The 19613-nt window shown below is 33.5% G+C and overlaps 1 protein-coding gene across 1 annotated transcript; it reads left to right on the forward strand.

Moving 5' to 3' along the window:
- Positions 1–10467: 10467 nt before the first annotated feature.
- On the forward strand, positions 10468–18664 carry Smp_131290 (hypothetical protein; the record flags this gene model as incomplete). Its single annotated transcript, XM_018798430.1, has 3 exons — positions 10468–10698; positions 15004–16352; positions 18151–18664. The coding sequence occupies 3 exons, from the start codon at positions 10468–10470 to the stop codon at positions 18662–18664; spliced, it is 2094 nt and encodes a 697-aa protein (XP_018653373.1).
- Positions 18665–19613: the final 949 nt, after the last annotated feature.

A 19613-nucleotide genomic window follows, 5' to 3' on the forward strand; every position in this document is an offset into this window, starting at 1 on the left:
GAGTTGATCTAGAACAGCTATCCTATTGATTTGAATATACATGTATGATACATAATCTACACAAAATCTTTGAGAATTCATCTGTTCTAATCTCCCTATACATATTCCATTTGATACAATAAGAGATTTATCCAATCAACATATTTACTGATCAATCGGTATTGAACATGATTTCATATTTCTATTTGGATTTGATCAGAATTTCTTTAATATAAGTGTTGATTAGAAACAAAGGTGTAATAGGGTACATGTAATAGGTACATCTATTCATTTTCTAGGTTATTCACTATCTACATTGGACCTATTTAGACAAGTGTACAAACAATTGTGACGTAATCACATACTGATACATCTATACACACACACCTATAGGTATATACGTACATAATAAATTGCCTACAGTTGACCTTTAACTGACAATCTATAATTTTTTTTTATCTCGCATAGATACATTTGCAAATAAATGGGAGAAAAGAAATATTTATTAAAAAGTGCTTGCATCAACTTTACATTGAACTTAACTGTTAATCGATTACTGGAATTTCGTGTTGATATATGATAACTGGTTTTAATAATTCTCTTTTCATTTTAAAACATAGTTATGATGTAAGCGAAGATGGATGGTGATTGACAATGGAATCCAGGATGCATGTTTCGTCCTATTTGGGACTCATCAGCTGGACAAAACACGTATCCTGAATTCCACTACTAAACATCATCCATATTTGCTTGTAATTTTTTGATTGAGATCATGAATCGATCAATGTTAAGCCACCATTTAAAACCTGGAAGTACTAAACGGCGGTCTCGTCCTAATATGAGACTCCTTAGCAGTACCCACAATTCCACACGCAGGAGTCAAACCCAGTTCCTCCGGTCTGGCGAGTAGACGCTTAACCTCCAGACCACTGAGCCGACATTCAACGTTGGTAATGTCTGACTACAACTAATCCATGAAATTACGCCACCGTCCACCATTGTGTTGAGTAAATTACTATCTCACAACAGACCCGGTTGAACTCCACTGATCACGGCTTTTCACTCGAAGTCTAGGAAATGCATCTTGAAACCAGTCAGTAGACTTCATTATTTGAAATAAATTAAGCGTTGAGTAGAAAGTTGATGACAATCAAAACTTATTAATCTTCACAACCATATACTCATAATTACCATGTGTTCACTAGTGACTAGATTAGTGAGGGAGTTCTAGCAGTTCTAGTGAGAAGTCGTGACCAGTGGGGTTAATCCGTATCAGGTAGAAATAAGTATCTATCTCAGACAATGAAAGTTGGTCACGGAATTTCGTGGATTAGTTGAAGTTAGACATCGACTTTTATTGGCCCAATATCTGACTCCAGTTAGATGGTTTGTGATTGTTATCGAGATATATACATCGTCAATCCTTATATATAATCATCGACTTGAATCACATTAGTGAATAACGGAATTAAATAAGTCAAATACGAGAATGGATTTTGAATATGTGTATTTTGTACAATCATTGATCCAAGCAGACAATCTAGAAACGGAACGGAGCGGAACGAAACGAGATGATCGGCGGTGGAGAAGGTATGTGAGACATCTACATCCAGACATGTGATGAATGAGATAAGAAGTGCACAAATAAGTCAAGGTTGATAAGTTATTAATTAACAAGGTCAAAATGTAGCTTGAGGAGAATGAATGAATTGGCTTGTCCAAATGCTAGAATAAGCTATGTAGTCTTAACATAGCGTCTAACACTATATAAGCGCACGCTACAAGCCTACAATCCATCACTATCGTTAAGTCAGTTCTACTTTAAAAAAAACTGGTGTTTCGAACTTAACTATCATCATTTTAATATTTTACCAGTCAATAAAAGATGTTCAGTTATTTATTTAGAAAAGTCACCTATATTTTACTTACTTACTTACTTGCTTACTTACTTACTTGCTTGCTTACTTACTTACCTACTTACTTACTTGCTTACTTACCTACTTACCTACTTACTTACTTGCTTACTTACTTACGTACCTACATACTTACTTACCTACCTACTTACTTACTTACCTACCTACTTACTTACTTACTAACTTATTTACTTACGCCTGTTACCCTCTATGGGGCATCGGCCGCCGGCCAACATTCTTCAACTCACTCTATCCTGGGCCTTCTTTTCATCTCATTTGTTTAAATGAATGACAAAATGAAAATGGATCAAAATTTATAAACCAAAAAAAACAGAAAAAAAAACCGAAACAGTCGATGAAAATTTATGGATCCGATTAGTTTTTTTTCTTTTTTTTCCAGAAAAAAACAAACAAACTAACACCATGAAAGTTTTAAACTGGAATATTTTTTTTTGTTATTTTTTCTAAATTTCCCAAAACTTGGATCCTTTTCTATATGAATTTCGTTGTGTTTTTTTATTTTTTTATTCTGGGATAATTAATCTTCCATTTTTTTGTATAACTGTTGGTATTTCCAAAAATTCTTAGGGATACAAATAACTCGATTAAATTTTATAGAGAAAAGATTTAAAGAAAGATTGGTAAAGAGATTAGTGTGTTGTAGGATATTCATTTGAAGTCCTGAAGTGAATATCATCTTTGAGATGTAGGTATATCAAGCTGACGAGTTGTAAATAGGACGAAGAGGCGCATGTCCTGCATTCCACTGTTAGCCACCATCTATCTTTGTTTATAAAGCTTATAAGTTAAGGCAATATCGAGGTAGCCCGCATAGGATGTATATATACCAACAAGAGACTGATCAGTTATAGTCCTGAACAACAATGGGAAGATACAAGGAAGCGGTACCAAGTGGATGTTTAACAATTTTTTGTTGGTTGGAGTTAGACATAAACACTATCGGATGTCGGCTTAGTGGTCTATCAGTCAAGTGCTCTGGCGCGAGACTGGTAGGTCCTGGGTCGTGGGTGCACAATTCTGAGTAGTCCCACAATAGGACGAAACAGCCGTCCAGTGCTTTCAGGTTTTCCCTGGTGGTCTAGCTTCAATTAACTCACGCTTTCAACTATAAGAGTGTTATGTTTAACATTACAATTTGATTTCACTTTTATTTTAATGCCATGAGCAAGTATATCGTAATCAAATATTCTCTTCATATCTGCATCCAATGCTTAAACAAATGTGTTGTATGGTTTACCATTTTTCATATTCCCATCTGCATTACAAGTTGAAGCTTGCCTCTTGACGCTTTTCAACGATTCCTCAATGTATTTCCTAACCATCTACTGTAGTGTGGTCTACTTATATTCATCTAAGTAGTATATGGCGATGGTCAGACATAGAATGTATTTTGCCAGAAGACCAATAAGGAAAGAACTGAAATAAAGCGCAATTGGTAAGAAAATGCATGAAAAATGGAACTAGAGATGATGAACTGATATTTGCAGAAAGAACAGTTAGGATTGAGACAATTGATTGTTAATTTGCAAATTAACCATTTACTGTATGATTATCAGAATTTAGTGAGATAGTTTATAAATTGTGCTTAAATACATTCGATTGTCCCCAACTAGTGTTCTGTTCACTAAACTACAACGTCCTTTTTGATTTATTGTTCAATTTGGAGCTGGTTTATTCCCTACCATAGTAGGTTATCACTGATGATATCTGGTCAATGGATCTAGAGTATCTCAATGTGGACAAATGTTTATAAATACTTGTACTTCCTTGATGATGGATGTAGGAATTCTCTACATTTCAGCTCCCAACAATAGAACTATCTTGACGTTTGTATTGAAAATTCTGACTTTGATGTTGTCTAATAATTGTTATGGTTTCCATATATCTTACAGTCGTAGAAATGCTGCTCTTATTTTTCCAATTCATAACTCCACATTTGCCGTAATATATACAAATGAAACTATGAAACTAGTCATGGCAATTTTTAAATCAATGGTGACAGTGAAGTAGTTTTACATAACTACTGTAATAAGTAACAAGTACTAATGATTAATGTTTAGATTGTAATTACTGAATAAGATATTAATAATATTAGAAAATCCTTCTCATAAGAAGATCATGTCAGTAAAATAATCATTGAATCAACAGTTTCGTTCCATTCTAGAAATCATTGTAATTAGGTATTCCGAAGTCATTTCCATACTGAACCCACATGGAATTATAATTATTTTATATTTATTTGAATGCAAAAATATTGATACAAAGAGGCATCGAATACACATGCGCCACACAAGTCACTTGATTTGTGTGTGGGCTATGATACTGCCCGAGTGCCCAAACCTAAGGAGATGGTTTTCTTAGGGGGCCACACCCTGAGCCTTTGACCTAAAGATCCGATCCACAAGGCAGTGGAGAATCGTAAAGAGATTCAGTCCCATGGTAGCCGGTGATGAACGATCGATTCATACGCTATTTGTTCCCTCAGGATACTGGAGCCCATGTGCACCATTGGTTTGGAATCAGGGTTTTCCAACTCCATATAATGATCTGATAATGACACTTAACTAAAAGTCTTCCACTAATAGTGTACACTAAACTAACAAGATCAACAGTAATATCGAACTAACGTAAAACCATATATTTTCGGAAATTGTTAACCGTTGCAATTTTCTTTTACTGAAGTACATATATATAAATATACGCGATGGTATCACCATTTCTTTAAAATCTATCACCTATAAATCAATTATGATCAGAAGGGATCTTTAATTTTCACATAACTAGTAGTAATTAACATATACGTTGATTGAAGTTAGACATTAACACCATCGGATGTCGGATCAATGGTCTATCAGTTAAGCGCTCTGGTACTAGACTTGTAAGTCCTGGGTTCGAATCTCCCGAAGCGAGATCCTGGATGCGCACTGCTGAGGAGTCCCACGATAGGACGAAACGGCCGTCAAGTGCTTCCAGGTTTTCCATGTAGGTCTAGCTTCAATTGACTCATGAATATACATTTAGGTTGAAAAAGAAGAACCAAAAACTATGTTTCTTCTCTACATTATTTAATCTATTTCTTGTTCTACACATTGATTATCAGTGTATAGAGTTCTTATTAATGGACAAATTATTGAACATTGGATAAAAAAAAGTGTAGATAATCAGTTTTTAATGTTTTGCAAATGCATAAACACATACCATATATGTATATGTATATATATGTAGTATCCATACGCACTCACCCTTTAATTAATAATCGCTAACTGTCTTCTCTAACCTGTCATCACTTATGGTCTAGTCTAACCTTGAAAGTTGAACAAGCTACTCCTTGTCTTAAACAACATGTATATACATATGTATATAAAGCATTATTTAATTACATCAATAGGGGGGTATATATGTATATATGTAGTACACCTGTAATTGTGTTTCTTATTTCATTGTCAGTATCTTCTTTGCATAGACATCGACTTTTTGGATTCAAGAATCATGTTGGTTTCGAAATGCTTTCAAGTAATATACTCGACACTATTTAAGAAAATACATTAATGTATGTTCTATTTACCTATAGTCGGACTATTTACCAATACTCTGATTGATTATCAATGATGGGGGGTTGGGGTGTTACTACATGGATACACAATTGTATAAACAGCACATATTCGCATAAACACAAACCCTTATAATTCAAGTAAATAGGGTAGAGTGTAATAATTATATATTCGATAGTGGTAGTTTTATTACATTAATCGTAAATCGGTGTTGTTTAAATAATTAAAAAAAAACATTTTTTTCTTTTGAAAAATGCCGCTAACTTTAAAAAAAATGCACATTTACCCCCATATGGGTGGTGTAGGTGTAAATGTTGTATACACTATGATATTAGTGAAAAAGAAAACCTATAAGCATATAAACACGTTCCAATATTCTATTAAACTAAGTAAGATCAATCAAAAAAAGCGGGTTAGATAAAATGGAACACAGTAGGATAGATAAATGGAATGTCAATATAAAAATATAATAAACTACAAATTATTCAGTAGTATCTATCCATTTTATTTATTCTTCTTCTTCTCCTTCTTCTTCTTCTTCTTCCTCTTCTTCTCCTTCTCCTTCTTCTTCATCCTCTTCTTCTTCTTCTTCTTCTTCTTCTAAGGAATTATGCTTATAAAAAGTATTTCCATATTAATTATTATTAAACTGACTATTAGACATAATGAATATTAATCAAAAGAAGACAAGAAGAAGGGAGTTTTATGATTTTCATAGTTGAAAGCGTGAATCAATTGAAGCTAGACTACCAGAGAAAACCTGAAAGCGCTAGACGGCCGTTTCGTCCTATTGTGGGACTCATCAGTGGCAGTGTACATCCACGACCTCACCTTGCGAGATTCGAACCCAAGACATACCAGTTTTCCACCAGAGCACTTAATTGATAGACCACTAAGCCGGCATCTCATGATGTCCAGTGCTTCCAGGTTTTCCTTAGTGGTCTAGCTTTAATTGATTCATGCTTTCAACTATGAAAATACTAAATCTCCACAAAAACTCCTTCTGATAATAATTTTATGATTGTTTACTATAACTAAGCGATTTATGAATGAATTTCATTTTTAACACACATAATAGGAATATCGAATGAAATTGATAAATTATGGTAAGTAAGGGGTTATAGTCAATATGTTTAAATTATATTAACACATTGATGAATGATTAAAATGATAAAATATGATGATGGCGGTTGGAGGTGGTCAACAGGAAACCCTGCACCCAGGTTTCGTGTTACTAGGCACACGTCAGCAAGGTGTACCTGTAATCTTGCGGGAACTGGTGCTCCCTGACGGATTCGATCCCATGTTACCCAAATTCACAGTCAGAAACGTTACCACTGATCTATCCGGGCCATGATCAACCTCCTGTAGGACTGAGATGTAATCACAATTGATTGATCATCATCTAGTGATCAATCACTTGTGATGATGAATTGTAAATAGAAGTATGCGCAACTAGCCAAATTATCCCACTCAAAAGAAGAAAAAACAAAGCATAACCACCTCTCTATTTCTAGATCTAACACGTTATATAAGTAGTTTTACAGATAATGGAAGGATTAATAATTGGGCGATCCGGAACGATTGTTTTATTTCTCTCTGAAAATCGGTGAAATAATTCTAATATAACTTGGGGTATCGACTAATCATTCGGTTTGGTTTTTCCACTGACATATCGTTTTTCGGTGTGTGTGTGTGTGTGCAATCCATCAGTTTACTATAACAATGAGGTGTTGGAAAGACATTGTCCTGTGGTAGTTATGAAACTATTTTTATATAAACCTTGTGTTTACTATGAGTAGACAACAATAAAACACCTAGCGACAAGTATTTAATTCATAATTTGTGCATAAATAGATCAGTTCGAACACTTCACTTCTACCTGAAGTTTGGGCTGATTATGTCGTTCAGAAGGGCGATGCAACCTCCACGAACAAACCATCCAGCTCAGAGAACAAAACTTCATCAAAAAAAAAGATCAATCACATCTTAAAAACATCACCCCCGAAAAACAAAACTTGGGAAAGTTTGATTTAATCTCTTTATTAATTGCATCTTTGCTGAGCTTACGTAAATAACAAAGTATTAAATATCACAAATGTTTACATCATTGTATATTTTGTTAACTACTGATTAAATCTAGTAGTATATTTATTTTTATAAAATTTTAGGTAACTGAGCCAATCAACATGACGTCATTCTAGAAAAAAGCATTGATTACATCATTAATCTTGAAACTTTTAGCCAAATTTTTTAAAAAAATATTAAATCTTGTTCTTACTAGTTAGAGCTTATGTTTAGTTCAGCTTATCTAGAGGTGAAAAAATTTAACTGAAATGTATTGAACGCTTTATAGATGTCATGATATTTTCATTATTCGCCTTACTTACTTACTTACTTACTTACTTACTCACTTACTTACTTACTTACTTACTCACTTACCTACTTACTTACTTACTTACTTACTTACTTACTTACTTACTCACTCACTTACTTACTTACTTACTTACTTATACCTGTTACGCCTCGTCGAGGAGCATAGGCCGCTGACTAGCATTCTCCAGCCAACCCTGTCCTGAGCAATCCTTTCCAGTTCTTTCCAGTTAACATTCATCCTTTTCATATCTGCTTCTATTTCCCGGCGTAGTGTGTTCTTTGGCCTTCCTCTTTTCCGCTTCCCTTCCGGATTCCAAGTTGGGGATGGCCTGTGTAATGCACATTGGTCATTTTCTTAATGTATTTCCTATCCATTATTCGCCTACTGTGTTGTAAATTCAGATAATACATAATTTAATAGTTGAATTCATGAGTCGATGAAAGCTAGACCACCATCGTAAATCAGGAAGCTCTGGACAGCATTAAAACCGTTAGATGACGGCTCACTGGTCTAGAGGTGAAGCGTTTGTAGGCGAGACTGGAAGTCCTAGGTTCGAGTGTCGCGTTCGCGATCGTGGATATGTACCGTTGAGGAATCCCATACTGGGACAAAACGACTATCCAGTGATTTCAGGTTTTCCATGTTGATCTAACATTGATGCATTCATGATATCAATCTATAAGAGGAAAATGAATGCACTTTAAAGCCTTATTTTATTTACCAGGTATATTACTTAAATCTAGAATTTTCTTAGTGTAGGTTTTGTGTTACTTGCGATATTATTTTTAATGTCAAAACGGCGGGGCAAAATGTTCAGCTAAGACTGTTTCTATATGAAAAGGAAGTCTGTATTTCAATCTTAATGAATTACTCATTATTCTCAACAATGATTTGATGAAATGACTAAGAATTCGTTTAGTATAAGACTTTTCTGGACTAGGAATCCATGACCTCACCGTGATACTAGGAAGAAGCAACTATCCAGTGTCTCTTGGATCTCTGTAATTGTCTAACTGAGTTGGGTCGGTAATATTAACTATGAAACCCGACAATCTCAGTAACATTTTATGATTATTTGTGGTTGACTTGTAGACGTTATTCCTGTACACAAAATATGCAGGATGCTAGGCAAATATCACCAATAACGATGAGTGATTTCCATTCATTATTACGAAACGATTGAATCCAGAGATGTAGACCATCAGATATAAGCTCAGAGTATTGAATATTAAGAGCTCTCGGAGAGATGAGCACTACCGAAAAGTTTTGTCTGAGAACGATAAAACTGTCCAGTGCTATCTGATTTTCAGGTGTTTTCTAATTCATATAAAACAACGATTTGAATTATCGAATTCAACAATCCCCATATATAGATTTAAACCTAACTTGTAGCTTAGGAATAATCTGTTTACTCCATATTTAACCCTTATAAAACAATATGTTTTATTGTTCGTCATTTTAGCTACATAGTAACTGTACCTCTTAAAATTAACAATAAATATCAGGAGGGGTTTTTGTGGATATTATAGTAATTTTAATAGTTGAGTTCATGCGTCAATTCAAGCTACACCACCATAGAAAATCTGAGAGCACTGGATGGCTGTTTCGTCCTACACTCGGACTCCTCGGCAGCGCGCTTCCACGATCCCACCTCACGAGATTCGAACCCAGGATCTATCAGTCTCACGCGCGAGCACCGTCACCTCCATGATGGTCTATTCTTAATTGACTCATGATCTCAGCTATTAACATTACATACTTTTTTTTCAAAAAATGTAATTATTCACCTGTGCAACAATAATAAGTTTTAACTATAATGGAATAAGTCTAAACGTGTGATTAACTTAATGCCATACTTATCAGTTTAATATACCCGGATCTTAATTTATTTTCTAGTTAGTGGAAAGTAACTTGTCTAATGTATTCCTAATATTCCAAATATGGAACTCCTCAATAGTGTGCATTTACGATCCCATACATAGGACTCGAACCCATGACCTTCATTCTCACGCGTGGACGCTGACCTGGCATTCAATAGTGTTAATGTCCCATACTAGGACGAACCAGCCGTTCAGTGCTTCTAGCTCTTCAATGATGGTCTAACATTGATCCATTCATGATCTCAAAGCTCAACTATCTCCACAGCTCTATACTGATGATTTCCTATTTTACTCCTTTGTAGATATTCAAAAATCCCTGACAATCTTATATTAAACATGTGGATATTCATCATATACTACTAATGTTAAGAAAAGCTATCGATTCAATGTTAATTTTATTACGTTTTGATGAAAGAAAAGATTATTATAATTCAATACCACAAAATTGGTTATGGAATTCTACATTTGTAGACAGTTCTTTTCCTATCAATACTACTACTACTACCACTACTAATACTACTACTACCAACAATATAAGTAGTACAAATAGTAATATGAATTGTGATAACCTAATAACAACATTCAATAATATAGACCACCTTACAACACCATTATTAACAGATTCTAAAGAATTCCTATATAGAAAAAATGATTATAACAATAATAATACTACTTATAATAATAATAGTAGTAAAAATAATAATAATAAAATAACCCGTGCCAAATCAATATCCAATCGTAATTCAATGATTCATTATTCAAATGTTAATTATAATAAACGATCCAAAAGGAATAATAATAACCACAACCATAAATGTAATGAAAAGAGGACTAAACGAAGGAATCAATTCAATCATATACGTTTACATAGTTATGATGAAAATATTCAAAATTATTATCATGAAGATGGTGAATTTAGTACTGATGTAACATATTTACCATTAAGTGAATTGAATCATTCATTGGATCCATTGAAGGTTTCAAAGAAGACAACCGTCTATACTACTACTACTAATACTTTTAATACTACCACTACTACTACTTATAATCATAATAGTAATACACAGACTAGTAAGTTGACCGTAGATGAAGGAATTAAAAAAGATAACTTTAATTCTCCATCATTACCAATAGTGTTGCATCCACCATCTCAAATAGTACAGCGAAATCTAGAAGCGCCTTCATCATCATCGTGTTCATCCACATCACCATCATCATCGTCATCATCAGGTTCAACAAAACAAATAAACAATCCAGATTTAATAATAAACAATCATTCTAATTTAATATTTAAAAACGTAAATAAAAATAAACAAAATCAAATGGATAACTTTCATTTATTGATTAATGATCATAATATAAATAATCGAAACCAACAAGTAACACAAAATTACCCCTTTCAAGGTCAACAAGAAGTCACCTTGGCAACACAAAACAATAATAATAATCACAATAATAATATATTTAAAGAATGTATGACTGATTGCTTAAAATTGAATCATGTAAGTTAATGTTTGAATGATTGAGTTAAATGAAGTTGAATCGTTAGTAGTTGAATATTCTCTAAGATCAACAGTTCTATATAGTTTTTGTGATGTGTATCTTATACTGTATTACTCACATGATGTTGTTTACTTGTATCTTCTAATTGTTATTTAGGAGGACTGTAATTGATCAGTTTCTTGTTGGTATATGTAGATCCTGTGAGGAATGCTTAGATATTGACTGAAGTTACAAGCTTTATAAGCAAAGATGGATAACGGTTAGCATTGAAATCTAGGATTAAAGTTTTGTCTCAGTAGCTATAAGTAAATAACGCTATGGCTTTTAAAGTGAACGGTACTGGGTTCGAGTCTCAGAGTGAACATCAGCTTTGAGATATAGGTACATCCGGCTGACGAGTACTAAATAGGACGAAATACGAGTCCTGGATTCTACTGCTAGCCACTATCCATCTTTGCTTACGACCATATGGTTGTTTGTCATATATATGTATGACATATCCTGTAATGATTGCTGACTCACCTAGCGTCATTATCTGGATTGAATACAGGAGGATAGATAACCATATCGTTCTGTAACCAAATAATTGATCAAATGAAATAACAACAATTTTATATATTCACATTTTCTGGTTAGCGTTTTTTTAGCGAGTTAGATTTTCTACTGTATGCGGTCGCTAACCCCATGCCTAACCCTCCTCCTTTACCCGAGTTTGGGACCGACAGTAACTCTAGAAGAGCAACAGGCGGAGTTAAATTTTCACACGGCTATTGTTAATCTGATACTTGTATACTCGTGGAATTGATCATCAGCTGACAGTTTAAATCTTTGCCATATGTTTAAGAAAGAATTCGTTATTATCTTCAACTTATATTATTAATTAACCGTAATTGACCTGAAGAGGAAATTAGGAAAAGACGTTGGAAGTGGATAGGACATACATTAAGGTAATCACGAATGTGCATCACAAAGCAAGCCCTAACTTGGAATCCAGAAGGGAAGCGGAAAAGAGGAAGGCCAAAGAACACACTACGCCGGGAAATAGAAGCAGATATGAAAAGGATGAATGTTAACTGGAAAGAACTGGAAAGGATTGCTCAGGACAGAGTTGGATGGCGAATGCTGATGAGCAGCCTATGCTCCTCTACGAGGGGTAACAGGCGTAAGTAAGTAAGTCAGCAATTGACCTGTGATTACAGAAATCATTTACAAACTTATCATTTACTAGTCTAATTTAGTTACCCCTCTCTCTCTTATGTTATAATTAACTGATATCTTTTTAAAATGTAAGTCTATAGTTTTATTCATAGTAACATAAGATTTATTTAATCATATCTCTTATTTATATACTATATACTCTGTACTATTTACATTTTATAGTCACAACAAGGATCATATCGAACTCCAGTCATTTCGGATAATACTGACCCATTGTTAATCAACAATCCCATAGCAACAACAACAACAACAACGACAACAACTCCCATAACAACAACCACAACCACAACAACCCCCATAGCAACTACATTTACCAATGATATAACTATTCATTCATTAATCCATAATCATTTATCATCAAATATTCATTTGAATACAAGTCGTTCAAATAGTGGTCAAACATTAATTGATCATAATAATTTAAAACAAAATCACAATCCATCTAAATCATATAGAGTAAGGAAATTACCGAGAAAAAGAAGATCTAATTCATTAATAGATCAACATTTAATTCAATCATTTCCATCATGTAATTCATGTTTTCATAGAGCATCATCAGCATCAGCATCATCATCATCGTTGAATAATTGGTCAAAATATCAAAAACATTGGTTATTTACATTTTATAATTTTGATGATGAACATAATACAAAAGAGGTTAGTAATAGGTTATAATGTATATGACCATAATGAGGAACTAGGGAGTAGTGGATGACTGTTTTGCCTTAATATGGGAATTTCGCTACAGTAGTTTGTGGGATTTGAACTCAGGACTTTTGGGCTCGCGCTTGAAATGCTTAACCTGTAGATCACTGATCTAGCATCCGACAGTTTTGACGTTTAACCTCAATTGATCTATGAGATCGTGCCACTATTCACCATTGTCTTCAGTGATTTACTATCTCACAATAGAGTTGGCTGAACTCTACTGGTCACGGCTTTTCACTGGAAATCCAGGAAATGTCTCTTGAAAGCCAGTAGTCTAGCTATAATTGACTCGTCAACTTAAGTATTAAAAATTACTAAGATATCCACAAAACCCCATTCTGATAGAAACTACATTTATTGTGGACACGTTGACTCACGGTGACGCAATTTTGTGAATCGATTGAAGTTAAACATTAACACCGTTGAATGTCGGCTTAGTGGTCTGAAGGTTAGACGTTCGCGTACAAGACCGAAGATCATGGGTTCATGTCTTACGTGCGGGGTCATAGGTGAGCACTGTTGAGAAGTCCCATACTAGAACGAAACAGCCGTCCTATGTTTCCAGGTTTTCTACGGTACTCTAGTTTTAATCGACTAATATATTCAATTATTAAATGATTTCATTGAATTGGACAACAAATAAATATGAAATCCTAAATCCTAATTTCATCTTAATTGAGGTTCGTTAGTCAACTAAATTTATGTGAATTTGATATTCTCTGTTGCCAACGTTGTCAGTTGAACTGTCTTATAAGTTCCTTATACATTAGAATCTATTGAAGTTTGCAGCGTAAAGAATATAATTCAGTCAATCTTACTTATGTACTTACGCCTGTTACCCCTCATGGAGTAGTATAGGCCAACCACCAACACTCTCCATCTAAATCTGTCTTCTGCAATCCTTTCCAGTTCCTTCCAGTTGTTATTCATCTTCTACATGTCTGCTTTCAATTCTCGATGCAGTGTGTTCTTCGACCGTCCTACTTTCCATTTCCATTCAGGATTCCAAGTTGCCGCTTGCTTCATGATGCACTTTGGTGGTTTCAGTAATGTATATCCTATCCCCACATCCAACGTCTTTTCTTAATTTCCTCTTCAACTAGGGGTTGGTTTGTCCTCTCCCACAGCAGGTTATTGTTGATGGTATCAGGCCAACAGACATTGAGTATCTTGTGTAGACTATTGTTCATAAATACTTGTACTTCTTTGATGATGGTTGTGGTAGCTCTCGAAGTTTCAGCTCCATATAGTAGAACCAACTGTCTTGAGGTTTGTATCGAAGATTGTGACTTTGATGTTGGTTGACAAATGTTTTGAGTTCTATATTATCTTCAACTATATGAATACTGTCTTTCCATTGTTAATCCTTGCCTTTACGTCTGCATCTGATCCTCCAATGTATATTAAATTAAATGACGCTACGTTTTTTTAATTAGTATTTGGTGTTGACTATTTAGAAGTTTGTTGAAAATCACGCTTTGCCTAGATTCCATGCTTATAATTAATTAATCAACAATTCATATTCTGATACTGACTCAATAAATTCGAGTACAGAAAGTTTCTAGGTTTCTATCTGTCAATCACTTAGAGTGATTACAACTTCTAAATTTACAAGTGGACATTTGTTGTAAGTGAATTGTCAAGCTATGGGATGAACTTTCAACAGCTTTCAACAGAATTGTCAAACTTAAGTGATATTTCAAAAGGATTGTCAAAAGCATTCTTAATATCACAGTTACACAATATCTGTTTTTATAGTTTAACTACTTATTTAATTATTCAGTAACCAAATTGATTATACGAAATATGTCAAAGTTTCATATTTTGTTTTTCACTTTTATCCATCAATTTAGGATGATACTGCATTAGTCCATTCAGTTTTTGCTGTTGTAGCAGCTCGACTACGACAAAAACATAATGGTTCAAAAAGTATTATTAAAAAAGTATCAGAATATGAAAAATTAAGTCAAGATCATGATGACAATCATAAAAATAACCATGAAAATAAGTCGAAATCAAATCAAACCAATAAACAAATACATCAACATATTCGACTGGCTAGTTATATCTCAAATGATATACCTAAGCAATCTAAAAGTAAAGAGATCAACAATAAAGATGAACAACAATTATGGCGGTTATGTATTAAATGGAATCCAAAAGATTTATCTAATAAGTCAACACTTAATCCTACTAATACATATGACAACAACAATAACATTTCTAATGAAAATACCCACCAATTTAAACTGAAAAAAACACATATCTTTGCTACATTAGGTACAGAAATTGATAAGACTTCAGTATACAGTGATCATTCAACTGTTTCTTTAATATCTCTTGATATTCATGGAATAGACCGACTTGAAAAGAAACGTCAAAGTTTTCAACATCATAAGTACTCTCAAAAACGTTTAATACAACAATACATCAATGATACTAAACAAAAATCAATCATTTGTTCTGTTTGTCAACGTTTAATCAATGTCAATTCTAATGAACAAGCCCTTTCAGTCTTGTATGATAACAGAAAGATGAATAATATGGGGCAAATGAATATGAATAATGACCTGATCAGTGAACAGATCAGAACTGATCAAATATCCTTTGATAAAAGATATAAAGGTAAATGTAAACTTAATCAAAACTCTAATAGTCAATCTCATGAAATTCATGATTATCCATCATATTGTTTAACTAAATGTAACAATATTCAATATAAACGTAATAGTTGTCATATTTTAACAAATCATAATATCAATTGGGAAAAATTTAAACATGATTATAATACTACTACTACTAATAATACTACTTATAATAATCCTATACAATACAGGGATTATTATTATTATCCAAGAAAAATTCCAGATAATATTGATCATGATCAGTTTAATTATGGATCAAAATTATGGATCAATTCATTGGATCAAACCATTTCAACTAGTATGTTACATTGTCAACAATGTTTATATAATAAATTGAATAAAGGGTGTAATAAACAAGGATATTTGAATGGATCTTGTAATAATAATAATAATAGTAATGAACTATCAAAGGTACATATAAAATCCAACTGTATCCATGGCAACTCGAATTCAGTGATGTATTGTTGTAATCAATGTAAACAATGGTTTATACCATTATGGAATCAATTATATTATTCAAGAAATAAACGTCATATTTCAAAAGATGATAATTTAATGTAAGTTTAATTTGTGGATATTTTTTTTCTGGTTAGCGTTTTTTTTGTTTTAGTGAGTTATTACAATTGATTGATCACTGGGTGGTGATCAATGTCATGCGTGTCAAGTCCGTCTTTAGCGCTTATCGAATGCTATCGATCAAGTTGCAATGTGGCCACTAGTCTAGGTGGTTTGACACTGCGTGCACTATGTTGAGATATGATGGTGATTGGAGTTAGTTTTCTATGGGATGGGGGTTGCTAACCTCATGCTCAAGCTTCCTTCGTTACTTGAGCTTTAGACTGACAGTAAATGTAGAAGAGCTACAGGAGGAGTTAATTGGTGGACATATAATAAGTTACATATATTGTATTACATAATATTTAGTTGATATAGATCCATTATGTGGATGATATTTTGATAATTATTAGAAAACATGAACCGGAATATGCACTTACAATTTGATTGATATTGTCTATGTTAATAATATATAATTCACATTTGGAAAATCAGTTAAACAACAAATTATCATCAGAAGGGGGTTTAGATAGATTTTAGTAATTTTATAGCTGCAATCACGAGTCAATCGAAGCTAGACCACCATGGAAAACCTGAAAGCACTTCTCAGCACTTCTCAGGACTTTACAGCAGTGCACATCCACCATTCCGTCTTGCGAGATTCGAACCGGGGACGAAACGGTCGTCCAGTGCTTCCAGGTTTCCCATGATAGTCTAGCTTCAATTGACTCGTGATTTCAACTATAAAACAAATTATCATTCTTGAATATATTGTTCACCTAAATCAATACAGGAAAATTCAACCTATATAGATCAAATTCCCAAACTACAATAACTACTTCTTAGGGGTCAGTACGATTAGTGATTAAAAAACAATAGGTGATATTGCTCAGAATAAGTTTCAGTGGCACAAATTCATACACTCTTTATAGTTCACTAGATTTTAAGTTTCAGTGTTCCATATGTTTGGCAAATCGCGAAGGGTGTAATGAATTTAGAAAACCATGGCAGTATTAGTAGAAAGTCTAGTATCTCTAGAGCAACTAACAAACCTTTTGATGTGAAATTCTAATTAACTTTTAATTTTGGCGATAACTTACATTATGAGCCAATATCAAATAGTGTTCTAGTTTAGAAATACAAGCGTATCACTCATTTATTCCTCACATAATCCCGGTCAGCAACATAAACTATTTTCCGACTGACTTACATACGGTTAACATCAATCGCTAACCATTGAAAACTGCGTAGAACTGCACAAATGATCCATCCTAGCATAAAACCTCTCAGTATTGAAGATTCATGATCTTATCGGGGATTAAAGAGAGCATCTTCATATCTCGAAGTGGGAGTCTAACCTTAAGACCATTTAGTCAGCATTTGCTAGTTCTGACTTATAACTTTAATCAATTTCCCGTATTGAGCAATCACCATCCACTATTATAAGCAGGTTTTATACCTCACATTCGTCATAGTTAAGCTTATCAGAAGGGGTTTGGTGGAGATTTTAGTAATTTTATATAGTTGAGATCATGAGTCAATTGAAGCTAGGCTACCATGGAAAACCTGGAAGCACTGGACGGCCGTTTTGTCCTATCATAGGACTCTTCACCAGTGCGCATCCGCGACCCCGCACTCGCGAGATTCGAACCCAGGACTGGTCACGAGTTCTCAAAACAACTAGGAATTACTTCTCTAAATTAGTCATTATTAAGTATATAACTGTTAATAATATAAATTAATTAACTAATCTCCATGATCCAACCAACTATAATTCTTGATTTCTCCACTCCTTTTCAGACACAGATCCTACAACCACCATTGTTATCATCGATCATCAAGTCAACCACTAACTAAACATGAAAGAATAATTCAAAATCATTTATCTAAAAATAATCGATATAACTATAATAATAGTGATACTATTCAATGTTCAACTGTACAACATCGGATACCAATAAACCAACAATCATATAAAAGACAATCAAAACATCGACATAGACGTACTAAACGACGTGCTAAATCTCACCTTCCTATTCAACGTTTCATTTCAAATGATACAAACAATCAAGTAAATGATACATCAATTCAATTTAATCATTATAAATTAGAATCATATAGATCTCAAAAAGAAATAGATTGCCAACCTGTTGTGAATAATAGTGATAAATTCATTGTTGATCCTTTTCTTGATCCATATGAACATTTAATCAATTTAAAACAGGATCATAAATTGAAACATCATAATCGAAAATATTTAGGACAATTAAATGTTCAAGAATGGTTGGATAAAACAATAACAAGCAATTATTAATCCATTGAAACAAATAGAATTCCTATAATTGACTGAAAAAAATACAATTTTCCCATTATAATATAACGATGGATACTTGTCTTTTTTTATAATTCTTTTTTGTCGAACAAACTTTAGCTATAATTCTTATACTACTAAATATACTTTGTGAGTAGTATAACTTTTAAAATGAAAATTTGTTTTAGGCACTGGGGCGAGACTATAATTTATGTATGACCTTTGAACGAATCTTAAGTGCCTTGAGAAATATCAGCCAATCAGTAAACAGTCAGTGTAGAGTAAAAATACATTATACAAAACCAAAGAATTAAAGTGGATACACTTCTTTTCTATGATCCAAAAACTTGTCAAGGTTAGAATGAGGTTCAAAGGTTATAAAATTGTAATGCATAAGGTAGAGGAACTCATCCGTATGGCTCCATAATACTCAGTCTCTGGAGTCATGATAAGGTCACAAAAACCCTCTTGGCCTCCAACACATAGCTTCAATTGTGTTTGTGTGTACTACGGTTGTGTAAATTTATCATTTTTATTGTTGATGTGTCCCTACAATACTCATACCACTGAACAGTCGAAGTTTCAGTGACATCTGCGATTATTGCAGCCAATTTAACTAGTGCTTTTATTATACAGTTCGCGGCAATTATTATAATATGCCTTAGTCTCAATCTGGATCGAGCGAAAAAGGTTTCTATTCTAGCAAACGTATTCCTTCAAAATGTGTTAAGTCGAAGGACATCACGGTAGTCTGTACAAGGTCTACAAGTCATTTGATCAATGCAACTTCAAATAATGGAACTTTTTCGTAGTCCTATTTATTGTAGATGCTTCATTATCAAGCCCTCTCTAAAATCCTCTGTAAATCGATTGTACATGAGCATCGGCTACTGATATTGGCGCCATGACCTTGAAATCCCTCAAACTCTTCTGATTGGTTCCTCCATAAATT

Source organism: Schistosoma mansoni, chromosome 6 (genome assembly GCF_000237925.1).
Source record: "Schistosoma mansoni strain Puerto Rico chromosome 6, complete genome".
Classification (NCBI taxonomy): Eukaryota; Metazoa; Platyhelminthes; class Trematoda; order Strigeidida; family Schistosomatidae; genus Schistosoma; species Schistosoma mansoni.